Genomic DNA, 27213 nt, shown 5'->3' with positions numbered 1-27213 from the left:
ATATAGAAATCAGATGCAATTGTATTTAATTAGAAATGAGAAGATCATTAATATATGTCATGTATTTTTCTAATCTATTGATTCACGTTCAATATTTAAATGGATACCGGTATGTATGTCTTACACAGCTGCCAACCATTACGTTTTTTTCTCCCAATTACGGTGGTACCTTTTGTTTCTTCATGAAATACTTTTTTTTGTAAATAATTTGTTGTTGTTGTTGCTAATCAACTAAATGCCCTAAAATGTTGATCTCTCCTTCAATAGTAAACGAAAAAGAAAGAAAAAAAAAGTAAAAGGTGTAAATATTCTCAAAAAGAATGAAACGCTGATAATACCCCCAAAACAACAACGAAAAACTACCCTGTAAATAAACTATAGGTCCTAATATGGAAATATCAGCATGAGGAATGGACATTTCAGCATTGGAAGTGTGTCACGCATGGTTGTAAGTTTCGTTTAATGAATTCCTTCTTTTTGCTTAAAATTCCTTTTTCTGGTTGCACAAGGTTGGCAGCTCTGCTTACATAACAGTTCGAAAGTGCCGGTAATCACATATTTACTTTAATCTGAAATAATTGGCCACCGCTATTTTCAGCAATGCTTGTATTTTGATCAGATGTAGAAGGGCATATGTGCAGCCTGCTGAGCGGCCCTTGTAATGAAAGGACTTAGAAGACAATATGTAAGGTTCTCTTGTAATGTGTATTATATATTTTAAGATATGGTAGAGCATACTTTATTTTCGCCCATTCTTACACGTCTTTTTGATGAAGTTGTCATAAATGTGCCAAAGAAATATTATTAATCAATATGTGCAAGTCATATAATATTAGCCCTTCTTGAGTCATTTATTCATATTTTAAGAAAGTAACATGTATCAATAAAGAATGGAAAAATTACAGAGAAAATATCAAATTATTGTCATAACTTTTGTTTTACTCAGTTGTGCTGTGTGTTCACAAGTATGTTTTCTACTTTCTCTAGATAGTGTATGCTTGAGATCAACTTGAACCTCGTAATTAACGGTGTATTAACCGCACCTTTTTGCCGCCGAAAAAAAATCAAAGTCGGGGGTGTGGTTTATACACCGTACACCAAAAAAGTTTTGATTTATGCCCCTCCACCTGGCGCTATGCCTGGCAATGTCTCCTAGCTCAGTAATCGGTGTGTTGACTCACCACTCGGAAACTAGAACAACACTCAAATTTGTCTGTCATCTTGGTTTGAAAGTAATCTTTCAGATAGATTTCAATATGTGGTATATAATGATAATTCCTCCAATTTTTCTTCTATTACACGGCGTACCACAAGGTTCTATCCTAGGTCCTCTACTGTTTTTTAAGTCGGCAAAAAAAAAGAGTGGTGCGTTTAATACACGAGGGCGGTTTATACAACATTAATTACGGTAGTATACCTCTGAAAATGTGAGACACTTTCTTTTACTTGTCAGGGATTTTATTTTCCTCGTTTACTTCTGCCCTCTTCCCCTATAATTCCCCTCCCTCTCCCCCTCCCCCTCTCTCTCCCTCTCTCTCCCTCTCCCTCTCCCTCTCCCTTGTCAAAATATTTTGATATTGATCCACAATTAAATACAATATTGGTTCAAGATGCTCATATTTTGTAGAAATATATTGACTCTTTGACCCCCTCTAGTAGGGGTATGAGAGTACAAACAAACATAACATTATAAATAAAAGTTTCCAAGACTTTGTAGAAGTTGTGTCTTTTAACAAGTCGTCAGTCCGGTCTGGTATTCCTTGTCACTCGTCAAGAAAGGGGGCGGTCCGAAACTGGACTGGAGGTCGATATGGGTGGGTCACTATTATTGTAAATGAATGAATGAGTCATTACGCAAGACTTAAACAGCTGACTGGCGCAAAGCCAAATCAAGGGCTTCAAGCAACTCGTCCTAAGAACTACTTGGCCCTATAACGAATACGCGACTCGACCGAGTATGAACTAGGGTACTAATAATGTAATTGCTTTTCTATATACAGCACAAATAAAGTAGATTGAGTCACAACTTTCTAATCTGATGTAGATGCCTATCTTTGACTTCAAGCTTTTATTCAATCAGCTTGTATTCACCCAGCTGAAATCTGAAATATTCATGTGGTTGGCTATTTTATCAATTGTTGCAGTTAAACAGACGTACAATCTCTTCATATGAACTTTTCATTGAACTATTCTAAATATAGACCATCTATCATGCTCATTCACTGAACGTTTGATCGAAATATTCAAATGAGTAGTACATAAAATGGCTTTGAAAAAATAATGTGAAGTGATCATTATCGCGGGACTACCGTTATCCCCTTTGCACATCATCGGCTGATGTAGCTGTTTGCCATATGCAGCTTTGCCATGTGGGGGATGTTAGTACCACTCCACAATTTCTGGTGCCTGACATGCCCCCCCCCCTCCAAAGACGCCCCCCCCCGCCCCCCCCCCCCCCCCCCCCCAAAAAAAAAAAAAAAAAAAAAAAAATGCTGAAACTAGGTATTAAAAAAAAAAAATAACAAACACACACAAAAAAAAAAGCTCATGAAACATAAAACATTGGTCTACATGTTGTAAACACTGTATAAATGAATTTCAGCCCCAATTTGTGGTACTTCAAAGTGCAGTTTCTATTCTCCCTATATAGGAATAGGATGCTGTAAAATTAATTTGCAATTGGCAAATCAGAGCACTATATTTCATAAAAGAATAATACAAAATATTGTTTTTGTCTTGAAGAAATGTTGCCAAACAAAATAAATGTCAAGTTATGTGTTTTAAATATATTGATAGAACCTGAAAGAAGATGTAGCAAAGATTAGATATGAATATTAATATTTGATAATTATTTTTATCACCTCTATTGAAAATTAGAATTAAAAAAAACCAAAAAAAACGGGCGAGTTACTTGCAATTGGACGAGTTTAGTTATGGCCGACTTGTATCAGCAACGTAAATGCCGTTTATGCAAATTAGTGACGCCATCGCTAAGAAACTGCAAATGAATGGGGATCTTACGTTTGAAATGACCGTCGCACCTTCGGAGGAATTTCGCAGTTTTCACCAGGTAAAAACAAATTTTCAGTATAAATTCAAGTAGTAAAGGTGAGTGCGAATACATATTATATTTCCCTGTTGCCCATATTGTTTTTGCGCACCGAAACTAGCTACTATTCACGATACCATTTCCTGAATTGTATTTGGCCTGGTCCCATTTACTCGATTTTGTGTAATGAATAGTGTTGGTCGACAAATGCAGCCACTGACGTGACTGACTGAGCTGAGCTCACAGAACTCTTAAATACGTATTTAAGAGTTCTGTGGCTGAGCTGAGCAGATGCAGAGCCAGTGAACTTTCACTCATACTTAGCAACATGCATGCATGAAGATATTTATGGCATATATATTCAATACTGAATGAACGCCATAAAACATTTACCAACAACAACAACAACAACAACATGCATGCAGCATTTGTATACTTTGTGTGTAGGAAAATTTTGTGTTGAAGAGCTGCTTCGAGCCTTCGTATTCATCGTGTACATTTCTTGGTCACAGTAGCCGAGTACATCGGAGTAGGCAGCACACTAGATCAGATCTAGCACCTTATTAGCGGCCAAGCACTCAAATTTCCAAGACAAAATTTGCAACTCGCAAATAAAGAAATATTTCTAGATTCTACATCTAGACTAGACCGAAAGCTTCAGTCTCTATAATCGTCGGTTGTTCCACTGAGACTACGTCTGGCTCCACTAGACCTCCGGTTATAGAGACTGAACGACTGCCTATGCCAGCCTGTGTTGAACTTATTCCGCTAGATTTTAGCCGCTAGGCCCCTCCCACAAACTTGCCACGGCCGTATTGTTATGCCCCCAAAATCCCCCAAAATGTCATTTTACCTCGTCCATATCCAATTTTAAATTAGGCCTAGGCTATAATACATCGGTTCCACTTACTAATTTGATGTAAATAATCCGTTTAATGGTCCCTTTTAAGGAAATTATGGGTCAAAATCGACATCCATGCTGAAAATCTTGCAAGCCGTCCGTTAAACTCTCGCTGCCGTCAATCTCATCCCTTCTAGTCTACGCCGAAGGCAAAATGATAATGAAGGAAAAACTGTGCGCCATCTACACGTTCGTAATGGCGTTATCACAGTTTTTTCCTTCATAATCATTTTGCCTTCGGCGTAGACTAGAAGGGATGAGATTGACGGCAACGAGAGTTTAACACGGCTTGCAAGATTTTCAACATGGATGTCGATTTTGACCCATAATTTCCTTAAAAGGGACCATTAAACGGATTATTTACATCAAATTAGTAAGTGGAACCGATGTATTATAGCCTAGGCCTAATTTAAAATTGGATATGGACGAGGTAAAATGACATTTTGGGGGATTTTGGGGGCATAACAATACGGCCGTGGCAAGTTTGTGGGAGGGGCCTAGCGGCTAAAATCTAGCGGAATAAGTTCAACACAGGCTGGCATAGGCAGTCGTTCTGTCTCTATAACCGGAGGTCTAGTGGAGCCAGACGTAGTCTCAGTGGAACAACCGACGGTATAGAGACTGAAGCTTTCGGTCTACATCTAGACTAGATTCTAGATCTTAAACTTAGAAATTGGCCACAAAAAGAGTAAAGTCCTGATTTTTTTTGTGCATGACATAGGTCTAGACCTAGGTGGGCAATGTGGACCAAGTTTTTTTTTAAAGAGTGATTTACGGTTGATTTTTTGAAAGACCCCCAAAGCCAGATCATTTGGTGCTAGTAGGTGTCTGATCGCGCACCCGATGTTGTGTGCTAAAATTCTTCCCATAGAGATTACACGCATCCCTATGCAGTCTACGTACATTGCGCGACCATGCAAAAAAGTCAATTTTTTTTTTTCAATTCTAGATTCAAACCTTTATCTGTGATAATCAATAAATGAGGTGTCATATGAAAGAGCAGGTGAATTCCAATATTTCCAAAGGGGCATAGCCCCCGAAATTCTAAAAATATCTTGGTCAAAACAGCAATTTAAACATTGTGTCCTGGCTAACTCTGAGGTTTGTCACTTTTGAGATATGACGCCCCGATCTATAAGTAGTCCCAGTCCTAAGGAACAATTCTATGTGCTTATATTTTTCGCTAGCCCCCCAGGGATCACAACTGATAACAGTTTAAAAATACCCTTCTTGCTATTTGGTGGATCAGCTAATTAGGGGGCGTGCGCTCCACTCAGTCCAAATCATGGTTACATCGCGTAAAATCTCCGCGTACGAACGAAACCCCACATTCAGTTACAAATTATAGTGAATGAAATTGTGGTTGGCCATTCGCGCGATAAACCCGGAAGTGAATACACGTTATAGTCAATGGCAATATCGCGGAGACAACGTGCGTTGTCTCCGCGATATTGCCATTGACTACAACGTGTATTCACTTCCGGGTTCTACGGCGCGAACGGCCACCCATACTAGTCAATGGCACATATCGCGGAGACAGCGTGGCTCAAGCTGCAAGTCGCGCATTGGCTTAGCAACATGCGTACTATATGCATACGCTTGCATATCGCGCGATACAGCTGTTTGTCTGAATTTAGCAAAACAACATCACTCTGCGTGGACGTCTTTTTCGTCGATGTTGACCAAAATGATATGAATATACCAGCGTTTTGGAGGGGCTGTAACTTTTGATAGAAACATTGGTGAGACTTGAAATTTGAAATGTATTATTCTGATAACATTTTTTATTCAAATATCAAACAAAAATGGTGAAAAACGATCCCAAATTGAAAATTGAAAAATCGTTCAGACACCCTACTACTACCTGTAGTAGTATACATCAACATGATATGAAGAGTAGATCCTGTAATCCACAGTCCTTTATTCAAGGTTAGCTAGGTTCTGCAGTCTTTTTACTTTACTCATGCTCAGGGCAGAGAGGGTTTTGATCATATATCAAATCGTTCAGACCACCATTGTTTACCCGATCTTGTTTTGAATGTATCAATGGAGTTTGTTTAAGTCAAATACTTCTTGAGCCTTGAGGGAGACCGTTCTAGTCGGACACCACTCTATTTCTTAAAAAGCATTTCCTTGTGTGAAAATGAGACCTTTCCATCTTTAGGGAATATCTTCAAGTTTGGGTATTGATTAATACAGTGAAGAAGTGACTTGGATCCAACCTTGCCATGCCTTTCAGTATTTTGAAGACTGTACCGGTAATAGCATACCTCCTATAGTGCAGTATTTAGGTAAAATTCAAGAGACTTTGTGGGAACTCTTTGAGAATTTGATGTCGTACTCACAAAACTACATGTTAATATTAAACTTTGCAAATTTGTATGCCTGCTATCATTATTCATTTTGTATGCATTTGTTTGATTGACGTTTGTTTATGTTACAATGTTTTTTGCTGCATGACACTTTCTTAAAATTTAATTTTGTCTTTCAATTACATGTACCTGTCCGTTATATGCAAAGTCTCAGTGTCCTCGCCCCCCCCCCCCCACACTTTTTGTTTAGGGGGGAGGAATGACAGTGTAAAACCATGCTGGCCTTTTTACATTCATTTGTTCCTTCATTTCAGTCATTTAGAGCAAATTCCTTGTAAAAACAGTCCAAAGACTTTGACAAGGAACAAAACAGATTACATGTACAGTATCGATATAAAGAAGAATTGTTCAACATATATGCATTTCAAATTGATAATCAAACAAATATACCAATTATAACATAAAGACCAACAAAACAAAAAATGAAAAAATGAAAGGAGACAAGCTACATGTAGGGAAGATAACAGAGAGAAGAGAGAGGAAGAGTAGGGATCTGTTGAAAAAATTTAAAAAAAATATAAGGGTGCTATTCATTTGCTTGTAGGCCTACATACATGTATGTGTATAAGATAAGATGTGTCTGAACTCTGAACACGTAAGGGCATACCGGTAATATTTAAAGATATTCCAAGGTCAAAATCATGCTTTGTAAAGTTTATTAAATAATTATAAATTTCCTGTGCATGCATTCTTTACCACTACCAGTACAGCAACATTTTCATGATGTGACTTAACCATAAAAAGATCCAAAAAAAAACTTATCCCCACCCCACAAAACAAAAATCAGTTGTTAGCAATTAGCATTTTTATTTATTTAAAAAAAAAAATTGTGTAGTACCTTGATAAACATTATAGAAGCGTATCGGGTGAACTAAAATAGTTTCCAATACAGCAACCCGCTGTGTAGAATGAACACCTGTCTACAAAGACTACATTTTTCATTTCCCCTGAATATGGTTTCTCATTGAAACTTGTTAAAGAAAATGTACATAGAGACTACAGTGTACCTGCCTTTAAAGACCACTTTTCATGTTTCCCTTGAGTGGTCTTTATATACAGGTTTCACTGGATAGTGACAACTGTCTATTGAGAGGGATTGTCTATGGGAATCAGAAGAAAAAAATATTACTTCAGATATTAAAGTCATAAGTGACCTCTCTAAGCAGTGATTTTTGTTCCCATAGAGGGAGACGACAAGGCCTCTGACAAAGACTGCATATTGGCCTTTATAGAGAGGTGCACTGACCACGAAAGACAGGTTTGACTGTACTGTTGTAGGTCCATACATACATTAAATCTCTGGAATATGCCAGGTCTCTCGGACTCGCTACAGAGTACAGAGTCATGTCCTACATCTCCCGTTAGAAAATTGCAGAGCTTGTCGGAGCGTCCATGATGTAAATTACCGGTACTCACCGCACCGTCACCAACATTGCAATGACTCGTGCCATCAGCTTGAGTTTACTACATGCTTGCGAAGTAGGAGTCATGTCTGTGTGCTGTGAGTCAGCCAGTGAATGAGAGAGAAAGAGAGAGAGAGAGAGAGAGAGAGAGAGAGAGAGAGAGAGCGAGAGATTGAGAGAGGAAGAGTGAGAGAAAGTGAGGGGAGGGAGAGATTGCATGTAGAGAGAGAAAAAGAGAGGGAGAGAGAGAGAGTGAGTGAGAGCAAGAGTACGTTGTAAGTGTGTGAGTGAAAGAGAGAGAAAGAGATAGAGGAAGAGAAAGAGAGCAAGAGTGAGAGAGGAAGTGAGAGAGAGAGAGAGAGAGTGAGAGAGCAAAAGTAAGTGTGTGAGTGAAAGAGAGAGAAAGAGATGGAGAAAGAGAATTGAAAGAGAGAGAGTGAGAGATAAAGAGCAAGAGTGAACGTGTGACTGAAAGAGAGAGAGAGAGAGAGAGAGAGCTAGAGTAAGTGTATGAGTGAAAGAGAGAGAAAGAGATGGAGAAATGAAAGAGAGAGCGAGAGATAAAGAGCAAGAGTGAACGTGTGAGTGAAAGAGAAAGAGAGATAGAGAGAGCGAGAGCAAGAGGAAGTGTATGAGTGAAAGAGAGGGAGAGAGATAGAGAGGGAGGGAGAGAGTAGAAAGAGGGGAGAGGGGAGGAACAGTTCGCTTAAGTCTGGGAGGACTGTCCGCATTTAAGGCATTACCCTATTAAAACCGCTGTTCTACTTGCGGTGAGTCGTAAGCTAGCTGCGACAGTCACACGTGCTGCAGACTGCAGTCGCTTGCACTACTCCTGTTGAACTTTCTGCCGACTTCGGAGCTTCATGTCTATACTGTACACTGTGCATATAAGCAACACTTGTTTAATTTGTTTCACAACATTTAGGCTATTGTCCAATTTATTTTGCTAACCAGACAATTCTTCATGCAAAGTTTTGGTGTGATTGTATTTTGCGACAGGCACTGCAGTTTAACAGACTAGAGCTATACTCTTGCTTCAATGTTTAGCTAAAGAGGCAAGTCTCGATCTGCATGGAATTTGTTGTGATTGCCTACATGTAGTTGTAACCTCTACAGTCCAACTGACAACATGTATGTTTTCATTTTTGGAAAGTTGTGAGAAGCCTGTGGGGGAATTTTGAAATTCTCTTCTTGAGTTACAGGGAAAATTGTATTTTCTCCTCATACTTCCTTCATTGACTCCAACTGAATGAGTTATAATGTTACTTTATGATGGAGTTGTTGTAAACGGTCTTTGAACTTTTAAGGGGAAACCACTCAGGAAACCATCAAGTATTGTGCGGCAGACGTCAAGGAAGTCTGTAAAATCAATAAATCTATATTCGATTCTGATATCATAACTGATTGAATGATCACATGAGTATGGTAGGCACATTCTCTACGTTGCACAATATCAGAACCATATTTTCCTTGGGTAAGTTTGCTATTTACGTTATTTTTGTGGTAAAGTCATACATTTTGCTCACTAAATTACACAAGTCAATCTACTTGTATACATGTAAACGACATTTGGATTACTAGGTGATTACGTATTTTACAGTTAAAGGGAAGTCCAATCTTGATAGAAACTACATGTACTTTTAATAGAGGAAAGCAGAAAAATTGGGGAAATAGACCGGTGCAAGTTTGAAAGAAATTGGACAAACAATGAGAAAGTTATGAATTGTTTAAATTGGTAATTCAATGTACACTGTATTTGTATGGGCACTTCAAATTGGCTGAATCAGTAACGTCTCTGTGATGTAGTGGGGGACAACTCTCCCTTTGTTCCAATACACAGAATGACTCAAATCTCAATTTTTCAAAAATTAGTGCCCCAAGGGAGATGGCACTTAGGAGTAAAACAGAAATACTGTAAATGATTACATGTATTTTGTACATGACACGGATACAGGAGTTATCCACCCGGCCCCCCCACTCAGTGTTATTTAGGGTACGCATATGCTCGTACCCTCTTTTTGAAAGCACCCCCTATCTGAGGACTGCCAACATTTCCGAACCCCCCTTTTGCGGGCTTTCCGCGGGCTTTTCCTGCCTTGGAGACCCCCCTAAATCAGGAAAAATGCTCAATGTACCCCCCTAAATTCGGAATAATTTCTCAGGAGTCCAAAGAGATGAGAGAAAAAAAGAAAAACGCCCCCTTTTTAAAGAAATCTCCGGGTGAAAAGTCAAATACACCCCTTTTTTTACAATTCTCGGGCCGGACTTTGTCGCACGAAAAGTACCCCTTTACCGGACATTTTGGCAACACGCATGCGGTCATTCCGACCTCTGAGTGGGGGGGCCGGGGTTATCCACAACTACATGGATGTCATGTTTCATGTCATTTGAAACGAAAGTATTACTCTTCTATTCTGATAATTTACAGTGAGTAATTGACTTGATCACTTTCTTTGATCACAACTCTAGACAAGTACATTTTCCCCTAATAAATTTCAACAGTAACAATACCCGGTAGACGGTAGTGATAAAAATGATGTATTTTAGCACCAAGAAACAAAACAATAATATATCAATACATATTAGCATATTGATACTACTATTTCATTAGTAAATATTTAGTATCTCTTTCATGGGAATAATATTTTGAAGATTACCAAGAGAATAAAAGTGATGTATGCCAGCACCAAGAAAGAAACCTATGATGTATCAATAAATATTAGTACATCTGTACTAATATTTCATGAGTAAATGTACTATATTGCTTTCATGGGGATGTTTTAAACTTTGAAGATTAACCATAGACTGACTTTGAAACCCCTTTTTCGTAAATATGCAAAATGATACAGCACTAAAATATTATTATCAAGAGAGCAGTTGTCTTTTGATGATAGATCCTGTATAATGTCCTCTACAGCTGTAGTCCAAACACATGCCAAGAAATGCAGGCATTTAAACCGTTACCAAGGAAAATAAATCCTTTAGAAATTTCATGCACATAGAAGCGTATTATTGTACATCGTAATAATTCTTGTACATTGTATACAGAGTATTAGTCTTCGCCAATCTTCTTGATTTGTCACAGAATAATAGAAGTCTCATGAAACACACTTTTAACAATGATCACCCTTCCTTACTTTACGTTTAACTATGCAATAAAAACTTTGCAAAGTTCTGAGACCGTCTGGTCTTAGTGGTCAATAAACACTTTAATGGATAATAATGGACTCATGCAGTCAGCATTGTAATGTTTATGAACTCCTTTGGGCTCGGGTGCACATGTATGTGAAGAGAAAAGGAAGCCCTGACAACAGGTTGACTGCATGAGGATAGTGTTTTGTTTACAGGAAAGGAAGCGTGGAGGTTTATTTAATTAAAGAAGGAAAGCATTAATTGAACCACCCCCCCCCCCCCCCCCAATAGTCTATCAAAGAGGGTTGCTTGTTCTGTTCATACCTTGAAAGTTATTATGAAAAATTCGGTGAGATTGATCACCTGTCTACCTGAAAGATATCTTGAGTACTACTTGCATACTTTCTTAAAAAGTTGAATACATTCTTTGTATTATATTTGATCAAGTAGTAAATGATGAGAGTTTGAATATTATATATGTACATGTGCATACATGTCAGGACTAAAATAGGGCAAGTGTGTATCACTTTAAAAATAAACATTTTTTAGCCATTTATTAACCTTTTATTCTTCAACAATTTTAAAATTAAATTAATGCTGTACCTTTAAACTTGTTTAAACTTTTAAGTTTAAAGTAATATCTGGCACCAGACTAAAAGCTATCCAAATGCAGTATCTTTTGGGGTGGTCGGGGTAAAACAAGAAAGACATATAAAAACTCCTTATTTTGTAAACCTTCGCAAGTCCTGGTAATCGTTCAACACACTGAAACAACTCCCCACCCCCCTTCCACCATGGATAATAATAATTTCTAATTGTGTCTATAAGTGTCTACAAATTTGTAATGCAACCAATCAATTATGTATGTATTATTATACATGCTTTTGCAACATACTGTACATACATGGACCATGTGACTTGCCCAGGCCTGTTCCTGCTGTTGTTTTAGGAAATTGATGAAATTGTGAAAGTCTGAGTGGAAGAGAGAAAATAAGTTTCTTTCTTGCTCATGCAGGAAAGGAAAAGATCATTGTAGGAAGTGAACATCTGTTGTGATTGGGGCAGGCAATATATTATCTTGTGATTTTTTTTTGGTGAAGTCATCCTGAACATGATATCTTTTTAAATGCTCGGGTAATCTCAACACTCTCGGTGTATTGTGAAAGGTACTTTTTAAAGGTCACACTTTCAGTATTGAGTCTTAAAATACCATTGGATTGTCTATTAAAACATGTAGTTTATCTGGCTTTCCACTACAGAAAAGTTTGTGAATTACTACCAGGTAAATGTGGGAAAAGAAAGCAGGAAATTGCCTTTATTCTGTCTGCAAATATCAATTTCTTTGGATTTCATTCAGCATTTTATTTCTGGGTTCTCTTACAATACTCTAACTTTATAGAACTGTACTTAAATGCTAAATGTGAGAAGCAGACCAAGTACATTTACAAACATTTAATTATGGCAGATCATATTTTAGATCAGTATATCTATATGTAATTTCATTCTTTAAAAATGTTTTTTGATTATGAATGGAGAGAACTGCCTGTATTTTACATTGATGGCCCAAATTGGGGGGGGGGGGGGGTGTCGAAGAGATACTTGTATTGTAGATATTCAGTGGTCCTCAATGGTTTCGAAGATGATAATCTCTTTTCTACTTTTAAATACTATTTTTTGGTAGTATCTTCTGTGTAATGGTTTATACTTCCTATGTTAATAAAGTGATATTGAAACAAAAGTATACACATTATAATATCCAGGGCAGTCTTGACAAGCTGTGCCTGAAAGGTGTCAGCAAGTTCATAAAATATAGAAAACTTGTAGACCTAAGAAATAAGAGCCGAGCAAAGGAAGGGAGGAGGAGGGAAAGTCCGAAGTAAGTTGGGAGTGCCGCAGAAGAAAAAGGGTTGGAACGTAAAAAATGCTTATCAGTGTTTTGATCAGTAAAAGAAAAGAAGAAACTGTTATGTATAGATTCGGTCATGAACTATACGTGTTTCTAGAAGAACATTACAGCAGCCATGTCATTTGAGAAGCCATGACGCTGACGAATTTCGTCTATGGTCCGTACTCGTGTAATAAAAAGAAAAACCAAAATAGAAACTTCCTACACGAACCCGTCTTGGGTGGGAGTGGATATTTGATGCGCAAAAAAGGAAATGGATTATTTTGGTGGATCGTAATTTGTTTTTCTTGTAGAGCAAGTGCATTGCAATGTCAAGCCAAAGATTCTTGTGTGTGAAACCTCTTCATGTTTTTTTTAGTGCAGTGCAACTTGTATTTGCAATTGGAGATATTGAAGAGGAGCTGCATGATTCCTTTTAAGAAACAAATTTAATTAAGCTTGATTGCACCTACAGTGTATAGTATATGGGTGCAGTCTGGTTCAAGTGAAATATGACCCATTCTGGCTAAATGCAATTTGTAGACATTCAAGTACAGTGTATATGTTGCTCGGTGCAGAACCATAAGGGCATAGATTCAACCTGATGTATTCTTCTTCAGATTATAATGCAATTACTTTTCAGGCTCATGTGTAAACCATAGACTTTTGCCTTCTGAAACCTTTGCAAATTGTTGATAGCGGATATTTTAATGGCAAGAAAATTTAGTCTTCTGAAACTTTGTAATCGTCTTTAAAAAAATTGAATTGCAATACCGGTATGAGACTTTCACAAATCTGGATCACCCACAAACTTTGCAAAGTCTTGAGCCCCATTAAAGTTTGTAGTATTTTAATATTGTTGGTGATTTTGCTGAAAATGTCAAAAGTGAAAAATCTTAGATAAAACTGACATCACCTGTAGTCCAGAATCTGGACAGTTCCTATTTTATTCTCTTCACTTGCTGCAAGCCACCAAATATGGCGTGATCAACAAGTTTGTATGCCCTGGCAGCCTTTGCTGGGTGTACAAGTTCGGGATTTATGCCATCTTCAGCTGTAGCAGATAGGGGTGATCATGACTACATGACCAAGTACACATTTAAAATTAATTTATAGGTAGTTTTAATTTCTAGGACAATTTATGTCCACCTCTATGAAATATACAAGCCCTTCAACAATATCTAATCGATTATCTACACCATTGTTATATTTTCTTGTAAAAAAAGAATAAGAAACAAACAAAAACTGAGTCAGAAAGTTTGAGACTTGTCCACTGCAGAATTGCGTGAGTAGGATAGAAATTGGACGATGACATAATGACAAATATTTGTAATTCATTTTCAAGGATATAAATCTAACCAATTATAACTGATGAAAGCTATGTCCAGCGTATCATCATTTATCTCTTCCTTCTTGGTTTGTCCATCTGCTTGTCTCCGTATCTCTCTCTCTCTCTCTCTCTCTCTCTCTCTCTCTCTCTTTCTCTCTCTTTCTCTCTCTTTCTCTCTCTCTCTCTCTTTCTCTCTCTTTCTCTCTTCTCTTTTTCTGTCTGTGTCTATATATCTCCATGTCTCACTCTCTCTCTTTCTTACATACTTTCTGTTTGTTCATCTCTCCATCTTTCTCGCTATCTACAGGTACATGTATGTCTCTTTCTGATTGTCTCTCTTTTCTCTCTCTCTCTTTCTGTTTCCCTGTCTTTATTGGTCTTTTTGTATCTCTCTTTCTCATCTCATTTTCTTTCCCTCTGTCTCTTTCTCCCTTCAACAGATATCTCTCTTTCTGATCTTATCTTTCTTTCTGTCTGTCCCCCTGATTTTCTCTTTCCTTCCCCCCCCCCCCCCCCCCCCTCTGTTCCTCTTTCCTTATATTCTTACTTTTCTTCTTTCTCTCAATCTCACACTCTCTAGCTCTGCTCTTTCTCATTATGTCATCATCACCATCAACTCTCTTCTTCTTGATCTCCCTCCCCCTCTCTCACCCCTCTGTCTCCCCCCTCACCCTTCTCTCTCCTCCCTCTCTCTATCTATCTATCCTCTCCTGTCTGTCCTGGTGATGTGACCAAGGTCTTCTCGTATTGTTGTCTGTTGCCAATAAACATATTGGACGTAAATTATGACGATGTCAGGAAAGAGTAGGGGGTGGAGATTGTAGTTATGATATCAGGAATTAACGAAGAAAGATTGAGTTTGTAGCAATGACATTGACTTGCTTTTCTATATTTGTGTGAGTGCGCGGGGGGGGGGGGGGGGGGGGGGGGGGGCTAGATACATGCAACTCAATATTTTGTGATTATTTGTAACTGATCCGACAGTCATGTGACTGCAAAAGATTATTAGTGATTAAGATTAATGCATACATGTAGATCCTCAAATACAAATGCATGCACATGGATGTCTTCTTATCATCATACCACACTTACAGAAAAACCATCTCTTGACTTCTCAACTATTCTTTGTGTAGATTGAGATTAGAGATATTACTTGTAGACCCTACATGTACTACAACTGCAAATAATTTGGTGAAGAGGAGCTGCAAAAGTTATCAACAAAAATTGCCTCTTATTCGTTTGAAGAAAAAAAAGGAGAAGAAAAGTAGTGAGTAATAGCAATTTAAAAGAGAGGATATGAACATTAAAAAACCTGCAGTCACAAATCAAAAAGTTTTTCTTTATATGTCATTTGCTTCATCTATCTTGTACACATTACTAAGCATTAAGTCACCTTTAAATTTATACTCTACCTGAATTTATGTAATTATATCCCCTTGCAAAGCCAATGGATATAGACAAGAATTACATGTGATTCACAAGTAGGGCGTCTAGTCAACTGATACGCTTTTTACCAAATAATCTTGGGTAATAAGAGGAGAAAAATATGTAAAAGAAACAAGAAAATGCCTTTAAAATAAAGAAGATCAAATGCCTCTGGCTGTGAGAGGGTTAATGCTAGCCAAACAGACTCCGTTTGGATTTGTCGGTTGATCTATTTTCGGGAAAAGACAATTAATCCCTGTGACTGCTAATGGAGGATCCCTAAAACTTTTTTGCGAAGCTCTCACTAATTCACGGTGAATCGCTGAGAGATATGGAAATTAGCAAATTATTTTCCAAGACTGGGAGCAATATGGAAATTAGTAAATTTTGTCAAGACTCCATATTTCATCGTATAATAAAAATGAGCAATACATTTTTGACAGAATTGTTTGTTGCTTTTAAAAAAAAAAAGGAGTTGCACGTGCGTGAAAACAAAATAAATTATTTTGTGATTTTGCCAGCCATCTGACTGCCATTTCCTTAAAAGACAACTCTGGCTAGGCTTTAAGTCAGAACTTCAAAATTTGATGTTAAAATTTAAAAATAGGGTGTTAAAAAAAAGGGGGGGGGGGTCTTCTATTCAATAATGTAGTTTTGAATAAAATGATAAGTTGTCTGTCTTCAGCAATAAATGGACATCTTTTAGAAGCCTAGATCAATGTCTGCTTGGCTTAAAGTTTGACTTTGGCCAAAGAAAAACTTGTAGGTTGTGATCTTCATATGATTAAACAAATAAAAGCTTGGTTAATATTAGTAGCCTGGTTTTCCTGAATCCTTTTTTTAATACATGTTTTTTGTCTTATTTTCTGCATTTATGATATGTTTGTACATGTTAAGTAAGCAGCAAGCGAACCAACGGCTTTAAGTCCTCTCTGAGGGACTTGGGAATAAGGATTGATGCTTTAGCATAGGGCAGTAGTGCTTAATTGACTTGGTTTTTAAAACCTGGGACATCCTGGTCACCACTGAGCTATCAGACATGTTTTTTTTTAGAACTATTTCACCCTGTCATAATAGCGTGGAAATCATCAAAGATTATCTTTTAATTGTCTCCTAATTTAGGGTAATGAACCCTTACATGACCTATAAATGTAGATATAATCCGATGTGTCACCTCTTTGAGAGTGCACTACTGGCATTCACAGTCAAACATCCATACAACCATGTACATGTTTATCGCCTTTTCGGAGCCAGAAGGACGTTAGCTCTTTGATAAGTGTATGAGTTTACACCCCTCTGGTTCCAAACGGATGATGCACAATTGTGTGTGTGTGTGTGTGTGTGAGTGTAATTGGGTTTTTACAGAGATGTACATGTATCAATCAGATATGATTATTTATGACATTTTTTGTCTTTCTTTTATAGTTCATAAAATGCAGTTCATAAAATATATGGGAAGAGGAGGGTAAAATCACTATTCTGAAAGACAAAGCAGTAATTTGTTTGTGTAATTGTTTGCTGTAGTAGTAGAGGTGAATGGAAAAGGTAACTTTGGATAAATCCACCAAGCAAACCAGTTAATATTCTCAAAATATCCCCAATATCTCTCCTTTTTCTTTCTTTTCCTTTCTTTCCCTTTTCTCCCCTTCTCTGTCTCTTTTCCTTTCTTCCGGTCTTCCTGTCTCGATGGCCTCGTGTCATTTTCATGCTGGTCTGGTGTCATATTCTGGTTTTGTCTCTGCGGGGTTATCAACTCATATCAAAAGAAGGCCATAATCTAGATTAGACGACAATAGGAACGATGATAACATACTAAAACATTATCAATACATGTTAAACCATCTCAAAGACCAGATATGGGTCTTTTGTTTTAGTTTTCAAACTCAAATGACTCTGGACTCCCTATTGTGTGACGCTTTAGAATCTGTCCTTTGGTACAGATTTGGTAGAGATTTTAAGTTGGATATGACTTCTATTGTCATGAAAGTTCAGAATTCTATTGTCATGAAAGGTCTGATATTTCTTTGGGATGTACCTTATACATGTACTAAAAAATATCACTGTGCTAAAAAGAAGAGAAAGAAGCCTTTTGTTTCTGTATCAAACCTTAATGACTCCCTATTGTTTGATGCTCTAGAATCTGCCGTTTAGTTGAGATTTTAAGTTGGATATGAATTTTATTGTCATGAAAGGTCAGCTTTTTCATTTGATACAGGTGTACCTTATACTAAAAATAATTTTGTTGGAAGCTACATGTATAGTCACTGAGATAAAAAGAAAAGAAAGAAGCATTTTGTTTCAGTTTTCAAACCTTAATAACTCCCTATTGTTTGATGCTGTACATCTGTCTGTACATGATCTAGATTTGCAATCAGATATAAATTACATGTACCTGTATATTGTCATGAAAGGTCAGAGTTTTCTTTCCTATCTATCTACATGTAAGTTACCAAATGATTTTGATGTTTTTTTTCTATCATTGGAATATATTGAAACTATGTGACCTTATCGAGTTTCTCAAAATGTGTTTGCATTCTGGTTATTGCATGTTTAATCTTTTAAAATAATGTGAACAATTAAGTTCTCTTGAAACATAGTTTTGCAAAATAAGCTTGTTTTGTTTTTGTTGTGGAACCTAATTAAGGTGTGGTATAGCATCCTTGGTTCCAGCATTCCTATCAAAGTATACATGTATTGCACCTATTTACAATGTGCATGTGGTTTGTACTCTGTAAACAACAAATTTTAGTTTGGTTGCGTTACCAGTTCACAATTGCTACATGTACCTTTTTTTTTTTTTAAACTACACAGTCAGTACAGTTTACAAATACTCTACAAGCTTTGTAATGTTGGAAAAATTAGGATGGTAACAAAATTGTGGTTTTTGAGTGACTGATGTCCGGATACCTACCCAATTGTTTGATCTTCATACATCAATTTGCTCTTAACTGGCTCCCTATTGTTTAAAGGATACAGCTGTCACATCAAAAATTTGCTCTGTAACATGGTTATCTTCTGACAAAATCAGACAGCAGAGCTAGGCCAGATACATTATTCCTTTAATTTACTTCTGAGTTTTTATAGAAATGAATAGATGTCCATTATTAAGCCCTGAAGTGTGTAAAGTAATTGATCATAAGGTATTTAGCGAAAACTACATGTGTAGAGTCCATGCTAGTACTCAGTGTTTTGTTAGAATTCTGTTTTTCCTAAACTTTCTATTTAATTGTTCTTGCTGTTCTTGTTGTATGTCTTTATTCACTCTTGGGTTCCCCTCCCCCAACCTGAGACTTAATTCAAAAAAGTTTTGTCACATGATGGCTGACTGCAAAGTTGGATCCTAAAGTTTCCCTGCTCAAATTATCAAAATGGAGGCACTTGTACTGATCACAGTATATCATATGTTTGTGTGTAAATGCTGTCTGTGAGGTAATTAGCGCTGGAACCACCAATATGTGGTAGCCCACAGGCATGGCCTGGCCGGGGCAGAACAAATTCAATTTCTTTCTTTCTTAAGAGTTGCTTGTAAGAACCATATTGGTGCCTGATGAATTAACTTATGTGGGACGCAAGCCACGAGATGGTCAATACGTTACAATGGGGGAAATTGTCAATTTGAAGAAGACAGTATAACATTACTTTTAATTGGAAGGGGGAAGTCCCTTAGCAAGTCTGACATGAATGAATGTGCAGAATGTAGAACGAGGGAGACTCCCGACCTAATTTCCCGAAGCCAGTAAACCGAAATTGAAGGACAACAGTTGAAGTATACATGAATGTGCTGAGTTGTCCCTATTTCTGAAAGTACATTCAAAGTTTACCGCAGTAGTATTACCAAGATAAGATCTGGGAGAAAATTTCAAAGGCATTTGGGGAGTGGGGATTTGGTAAGGATGAGAATGCTTGAATTTAATTTATGATAAGAATGACTAACAAGAATGTCTCCTAACCTAATTATTCAAAATCAAGTACAATACCCAAATGATATGAAGTTAAAAGTTCATGTACAAAGTATGTACTTTTAAAAAGTACTCTGAATCACGGTCACCCAGAAAGATGTTTCCAATATACAATTTAGTCCAGATAGAAATTGTAACAAATACAGTAAATCCTGTATATAAAGGCCACTCAAGGGTGACAAGAAAAGTGTTCTTTATGGGCAGGTGGTCTTTATGAACAGTCCTTCAGTACATGCAGGTTTCTATGAGTAACGACTGTTTAGGGAAACAAAAAAGTGTGGTCTTTATACTTATAGGTATAGTTGGTTTTTCTACAAATGAGGTTACTACATGTAAAGCAGCTATACATGTAGTTTCACTGTGCAATCAAAACATACTTCATTGCTAATTTATATCTAAATGAAGTTAATGAGCTTTTAATTTTAGTTTTGTATATACATGTACCGTATCTGTAAATCAAAACCAGAATAGCATGGAAAATGGCCAATAAAACTTTGTTTAACATGAGAAGGTTAAAGAACTGTTACATAAAAATTAAAAGAAATTAAAATGTTTCTATGGGGTCCGCTGAAGTGCAGTCAAACTTGCTCTAGTGACCACCTGTCTACAAAGACCACATTTTTTTGTTTCTCTTGAAAATGGTTTCTCATTAAAACATGTACTAAAGGAACCTGTACTTAAAGACCACCTGCCTATAAAGACCAGTTTTCTTGTCCCCCTTGGGTGGTCTTTATAGACAGGTTACACTGCTTGTACAAGTAGTCACATATCTGTACATGTAACTTGTTCCTTTGTTGTATTGGCTCATCAAGTTTGATGTGAGCCGACCCGCTCACATCATCCTTCCAAATGGGCTAAATTCTCGCACAAATTTCACGTTTCCCCTCATTTCCTTGCATTTCCAGGCAGATCAGCGGGTAGGAGCGTAACAACCGCATGAGTAACACGCAGAGGAGTCGATCGAGAGCTGAGACGTAGTGGAGTGGACCGACGCAGAGTTTGGTGTGTGGGACTGTGCAGCCAGACAGACCGGCCAGTAGGAGCGGAACAACTGCATGATCAAGTAACACACTGGTGCTGAGAGTAGGGTTGTTCACGTAGGTGTGTGGATTGGCCAACGCAACATTTAAAGCGTGGGACTGTCCAGGGACTACTAAAGTGAACGATATTTTTTTACTGGAAGATATTTTTGGACAAAAGCAGAGTAATTGGCCACATGGTGTTGGTACTGCTTTTATGTACTGCAAAGGAACCCGGAGTGGTGCTTATACTTCAGAGGAAGGAATTTTGGACAAAGTCATCGAATCTCTCTGTAGATGTTTAGGATTTAAATCGATCATCATGGCCAATCTTCAACTCAACCAAGTCTTCATATTCCTCTTGACCACCTTATTTATTTCAAGCTGCAGTGCAGAATTAGGTAAGAATTATTTTAAAGTTTTATACACTCAAAAATTTGAATAATATAAACAAATAAATCACAATTCTGCCTCTTTTAATTTCTATTTAGTCAAATGTACATAAGTACATGTAGGTTAAAGTGAATTTCCAAATATTAACTTAACTGGACAAAGTTAATATATGATTTCAAGTCAGTGTATATAGTTTCTATGATTAAAAAGATCTTGGATTATCCTGTAAATCAATAATTGATTTTCATATCCCTCTGTTAATATTCAGTATTCACAGAAACCCCGTCAGACACCAATGCTGTTCTGGGGGATTCGACCGCTTTCCACTGCGCGGCGTACGACCTTCTCCGGATTGGAACAGTCTACGTGGAATGGAGTCACAACAACGTTCTTATCATCCCGACGGGCCGTTTTTTTGTCTTCCCAAACGGAACGCTTTATATTTCGACCACGCAGAACGGGGACGAGGGGTTCTATAGCTGCACGGCACGGATCGAGGATTCACTTGGTGGCGTGTCGGATACACAGACACCACCCGCTGCCTCGCTCTACTTTGCATGTGAGTATACAAAGAAAATATTTATTTATTTTTATTTATTTATTCATTTTAAAAACAACGACACGTAAAGTTTTACAATGAAATTGAATAGTGTAAACAAATTTGAACCAAAATAATACACTAAAGAAAAACATGTCGTTTTGCGCACATGAAATTTAATATTTCAAGTTTGTTGTTGTTGTTTTGTTTGTTCTTTTTGTGCCTGGAGAGTAGCCCAATTTCTTTTAGGTGAGCAATTATCACAAACAAAATTCTAGCTCACAAATTATAAAGTGAATGTTATAACCCCTCCAGCAAATCCCACACAAGAATTTGAGTGTTGAACAACTTGTTTGGACAGAGGTCTATATGTTCCTTCAAGGAAAAGAAACGTTACCTCTGTCAATAAGCTTATATCCTCGGAAGATACGTTCACATGTATAATGTGAACATGATTTCTATGGGATATAAAAGGGTATTGAAAATTGCACTTGAGTTGATATTTCAAAAGTACATTATAGTTGCAATTGTGTTGCATACATGTATGCTCAGTTGTATGATTTTTTATTTTATGAAGAAAAAAAAATAGCATTTCAAGTCATATGTTTCTCTCTTTAAAGTTAATTTATGAAATTTGTCCAAACCATTGGCAGTCCAGAAGAGGCTGAGGATGAATTTGATGTACAATGTAGATGTGAAACAGGAAACAGGAAGTCAGTCCTGAGCAATAGTATATTTTATGATATAAAGATCAAATTGGGTCTTTCTGAAGAAAAACTATGATGAACGCATGTGGACTGGACTGTAAAGGCGGCTTCATTTACATGTAAGGCCAAATAAAAATAAAAACATGTTTAGCGTCCTGGTTTTTCGAAAAATAGGAAGGAGGAGGCCCTTTTTTCTTTTTTCTTTTTTTTCTTTCAAAATGGCTGCTCAAAATACATACAAAGTACATTTTCCCTGACAGTCAGGCTATTTTTCAAGATGGCTGCCAACATTTTTTTTTTTTTTTTAAATCAGAAATAGATCCAATTTAGCAGTGTTTTTCATGTTTTATTTCTTTAAAAAAAAAATTAAAAATAAAAAGAATCAACAAAAAATTTCAAAAAAAAAAATTTAAAAATAGGAGGCGGCCCCAAAAAAAGAAGCGGGCGAGGACGCTAAACACGTTTATTTTTTTAAATGGCCTAATTACTATCTGGGACAGTTCATTCCAACATTTCATTACATTGAAGGAAATAGTTTTTAACTTGCTTGTAAGTCATGGCCAAAGTTACGCTCTGAATTTTGTTTTCTTCTTCAAAATGTTCTCAAGCCTGTGGATATATGTATACATTGTATGTGCAAATGAATGTCTTATCTTTACTAACAGACAGTTGTCAAAATGCATTAGTAAATAGGAAGAGAGAGCAAGAGAGAGGGATAGAGAGAGAAAGAGAGAGGGGGATGGATAAATAGATAGAGAGAGAGAGAGAAATAGATAGAGAAGAAAGAGAGAGCGAGAAAGAGGGGAGGGAGAAATAAGATAGAGGAGAGAGAGAGAGGGAGAGATAGCACAAGAAAGAGACCAGGGAGTAGAGGTACTTTCAACTTTACAATAACAGCAGCCATTGGTGAAAGACAGAATTGTAAGAAAGTGAACACATCTTTGGACAAAATGTAGTACCCAAATATAATCGACTAGAACTATTTTAGAATCATGGATCTTGAAGCTGCATGTAATCTTGTGACAAGATTTGGAAGAAAGTAAAGAAAACAAGATGTGGCATATTCAAGAAATAGAAGATGCATGACTTGACAGAAATCATCATTTCCTTACCACTCCTGTGCATGATTTTCCCACACCTAACTGAAATACGTATACTGTTTTATAAAATACATACATGTATCGCTTGTTTGATAATGATCCATTAAATTTCATGACATACATATTCCATGTTACCACATTGTTATTAACCCTGAATATATAGATTGTATATGATGAGATGGGTTTTAAAAGTTATGTAGGGTAATTTAAGACTACATTTATCTGTACTACATTTCCTTTTCAGCAATAGAATTACATGCATAAACAATGTACAGCATTTGCAAAATTGCCATTTCCAATGTACACTTAACAAGTGTATTTCCCTTTCGTTTTCCATTCTCTACCTTTCCAAGTTTCCCTCCTCTTCTCCTTTTCACCTTCTCTTTCTTTCTTTTCTTCTCTCTTTCTCTCTGTGTCTTTCCCACTCCCTCTTTCTCTTTTCTGTCTCCTTTCAGTTTCATGTTCATTCTTTGTCTTATTGTCTGCTACATGTTTCCCCCTTTCCCCTTTCGTTCTCTGACGCTGTTCCCCTTTGTCCTCTTTCTCTCTCTCTCTCTCTCTCTCTTTCACGTTTCTCTGTATGTCTCTCTTTATGTCTCTCATTTCCTTACGTTGATTTTGTCTACATTACCCTGTCTTTCTTTGTCTGTCTCCCACACTCTTGGTTTCTGTTATCTCTCTCTCTCTCTCTCGCTTTCCCTCTTCCCTCTCTTCTCCTTATTATACCCCCTCTTTCCCCTTCCCATACTCTCTTAATGTCAGACATTCCTGTTTTACACATTCGTGTAGAAGGAAAATCTTTCCCCATGAGGGCAGTCTGAACATGCAACAACCAAAAAATTAAATACCTGGGCATTTCAACTGAAGCAAGAAAATGTCTACATCTGATAAGAAAACATATTGAACCAATCCACCTCAAGCGAAACGATAATTAGGCCTAGATGTGCAAGCAATTTCAAACTCTTCCCTGATGATTGATTTGTAAAAGAGATCATTGTGATCCATCTTTATATCATCTCCCAATCCGGAGGTCATCGATTGCAATCTTTGTCTTCTACCTGTCAAAGAAATGCTGAATGAATTTGGCTTTGGATGTTCCAATTTTGCATGTGCAGTGAAACCTGTCTTTAATAGTGACCACCTCTCTATAAAGGCCACCTGTCAATAGTGGTCTCCAAATTGGCTCCCTTTTGAGGGAAAGTTATTTTGTAGAACCTGTATAAAAAGGCCACCTGTCTACAGAAGGTTACATAAAAAATACAAAATGTTGCAATCCAATCCAATTCAGTATTTATGTTCTGGATCATCAGAAAATTGTCCAACTATGGTGTATATATACCGCATAGTCACAAACCAGATTAGCCACAGACCAGACTGTCTATTACCTACCCACCAATGCGATGAACAAAAGGAAAAGGGGCTTTTTACTTTCAATTGATCAAAACATATTAACCACAGGTCTAATTATCAACTTAAGTTGCAAGATGTCAGTGTAAATGGGACATTTGATTCTGATGACATTTGCTCCAGGCTTTCATTATTTCGTCAAAACAATAGGGTATAATGTAGGGTTGCCTGGCAATCCAGTTTAAGGTTCAATTTAGGAGTAGGATTAGGTATAGTGTTGGGTCTACGTCTGATATTACGAATTGAGTAAGTGCAGGAAATTACTAGAAAGCAGTTGTTACAGAAGTGTACATTTATGTCATGTAACCTGTAAATTATGCCTGTACCACAACCGGAAGTTGTACATGAGATGAAAATAAATAATTCTCAAAAAATATCGCAAAACCAGGGATCTCACCGTTTGATTCATTAACGGTAACTGTAATGAACAACTCTTTGTTATTAAACAAGTTTCATCATAACATAAAATCAAGCCTCACCCTGTTTATTCCATATTCAAACATATGGTTCTAATCTAATTAATGATCTGATTCATCAACGGTAATTGTCTTGAATAACATTGTCAGGCTTTTCACCATTCATCTTCAATATGAGATTAAGTCCATCCTCTGTTTATGAAATAGTTAAACATACGTTTCTGATTACCAACCTGACTGGAAACTTGTCCCACATTTTGAAAAGAAAGAAGAAAAAAATTCTTAAGCTGTTCTAGAAAATGCAGGGCTTGTTGACTCCACGTCCAGGTAGTGCTCGGGGACAATTGTTCCTTCCCAAGAGGCCTGTCTTCATCATCTCGAGTTTGCCAATTAACCTGCTATTTTCAGACTCAGGATATTATCCCGAAGCTCGAAATTGAGTCTTCATCAGATCGATATTAAAGCTCATCACAAACTAGCTCAGATGGGCACACATTAGCTCGCTTTTTCCCAAAAAGCGGGATATTTTCGAAACAAGACCAACATTTCTCTGGATATTTCCTTGACAAAATATCCCGCTAATTGCAACTGCGGGCTAATGAAGACGCAGATTAGCTGGATAATCTGTGATCGGATAGTTAAAATAGGGGGTTATCTGGCAAACTCGAGCTGATGAAGACAGGCCTTATGAGATTAAGGCCATCCTCTGTTTATGAAATATTTAAACATACGTTTCTAATTACCAACCTGACTGGAAACTTGTCCCACATTTTGAAAAGAAAGAAGAAAAAAACTCTTAAGATGTTCTAGAAAATGCAGGGCTTGTTGACTCCATCCAGGTAGTGCTCGAGGACAATTGTTCCTTCCTTAGGAAGATGGAGGGGGGAAGGTGGCCAAGCCGCCGGCCGAGAGGCATAAATTGGCTTTGAACGGTACCAGGTGTTAATATAGGAAATCCCCCTTGCATTCCCGTTCTGCCTGTTATGAGAATGCAGGTAATTTTGCGTGTCCCCTCTGAAAAGGGAAGTGGTCATTTTAGGGATGTGTTTTTAAAAATTAGGTGTAGGGAGAGTGTTGAACATGCATATTTTTTCCAAAAACTCTATGAGAGTCTTCTACATGTACGTATATAACCTTTTATTTTGCTTTCTAGCATCTGCATATTGCTGATCTTGACTTATGCAGCAAAGGATCCATTCACCTATCCTATGTTGTTGTTGCTATAGTCAGCCTCAGGTGTATCTGTATGTTGAAGGTTTACATCGAGTATGAAAACATGTTTTTGTCTTAAGTGTATGTCTATTGACCCTTATCACCAGCTCACTAATGAAGCGTTAAATGCAATCTCTAAAGCTCTCAAATCCCTTAATTGATGGCCTTATTAGTAATATGTAATTTGACACTTTGTTTGTCAGATTTAGTGAGGCCTGCATTTTCATCTTCTTTTTTTACAACTAAATAAGATTGTTTTCTTCTTCATTTTAAGTTAATGCTTTTTCTTTATGAAGTAACCATCCATTAATCTAAATAGATTAAGAAAAAAGTATATTCAAACTATTAGATAACTCCAATCCCTAACTGACGGCCTAATTGGTATCCCTGTATTATGGTACTTTGTTAGTTTTAGTGAGTCCTGAATTTTCAACTTCTTTTCTGACAACTGAATAAAACAGTCTTCAGTTGAAATTGATGCTTTTTCTTTATAAAGTAGCCATCTATTAATCTAAAGACATTAAGAAAAGTCATATTCAAACTATTGGATAACAAGTGACACTCAAAATGAGGAAACGTAATTGCTAGTATAGTTTCAGTCATTAGATTCAGGCATTACTCTGTAACCCAACGACAAAGAGATCCAATAATTATCATGATCCATGTGACCTTGAAATTCAGTTTCAAACTAAAAAGACTAAAATGAAGTATTTCCATTTCTCTTTTGGTACAACAAAAAATTACTCTAATTCCATTGACTTTCAAGAGCGGTTAATTTCCTCTCTGAGTGACCCTTCCTAGTCTCGTCTGTCACTGGGCCATCAGGATTCCTGGCTAATAATGAGCCTGACAGACTCCGACAGGATATTGTCCAATCCAGGCCCTGTCCAATCGAGCTAGCATGGAGGGGATCAGAGCGCGCCTTACAATGAAGAGCGGAGGGTGGACAGATTGGTGTCAGTTTG

The 27213-nt window shown here is 37.2% G+C and overlaps 1 protein-coding gene across 4 annotated transcripts in view; it reads left to right on the top strand.

The window, feature by feature from the left end:
• The first annotated feature begins 2953 nt into the window (after positions 1 to 2953).
• LOC100893476 (neogenin) overlaps positions 2954 to 27213 on the top strand; it is a 94302-nt gene continuing 70042 nt past the window's right edge. For 2 of the 4 annotated variants that reach the window (XM_030997033.1, XM_030997030.1), the window contains exons 1-3: positions 2954 to 3070; positions 20362 to 20876; positions 21137 to 21427. In XM_030997033.1, the coding sequence (XP_030852893.1) occupies positions 20693 to 20876; positions 21137 to 21427 (475 nt within the window). In that variant the 5' untranslated portion in view covers positions 2954 to 3070; positions 20362 to 20692. Of the gene's footprint in view, positions 3109 to 8384; positions 9200 to 20361; positions 20877 to 21136; positions 21428 to 27213 lie in introns of those variants that run through there. The other 2 variants (XM_030997031.1, XM_030997032.1) reach the window with 2 other exon arrangements.

Source organism: Strongylocentrotus purpuratus, unplaced genomic scaffold, assembly GCF_000002235.5.
Source record: "Strongylocentrotus purpuratus isolate Spur 01 unplaced genomic scaffold, Spur_5.0 spur5_scaffold_4, whole genome shotgun sequence".
NCBI lineage: Eukaryota > Metazoa > Echinodermata > Echinoidea > Camarodonta > Strongylocentrotidae > Strongylocentrotus > Strongylocentrotus purpuratus.
Note: the sequence above shows the minus strand (reverse complement) of the source record. Positions and strands in the feature narration are given on the sequence as shown.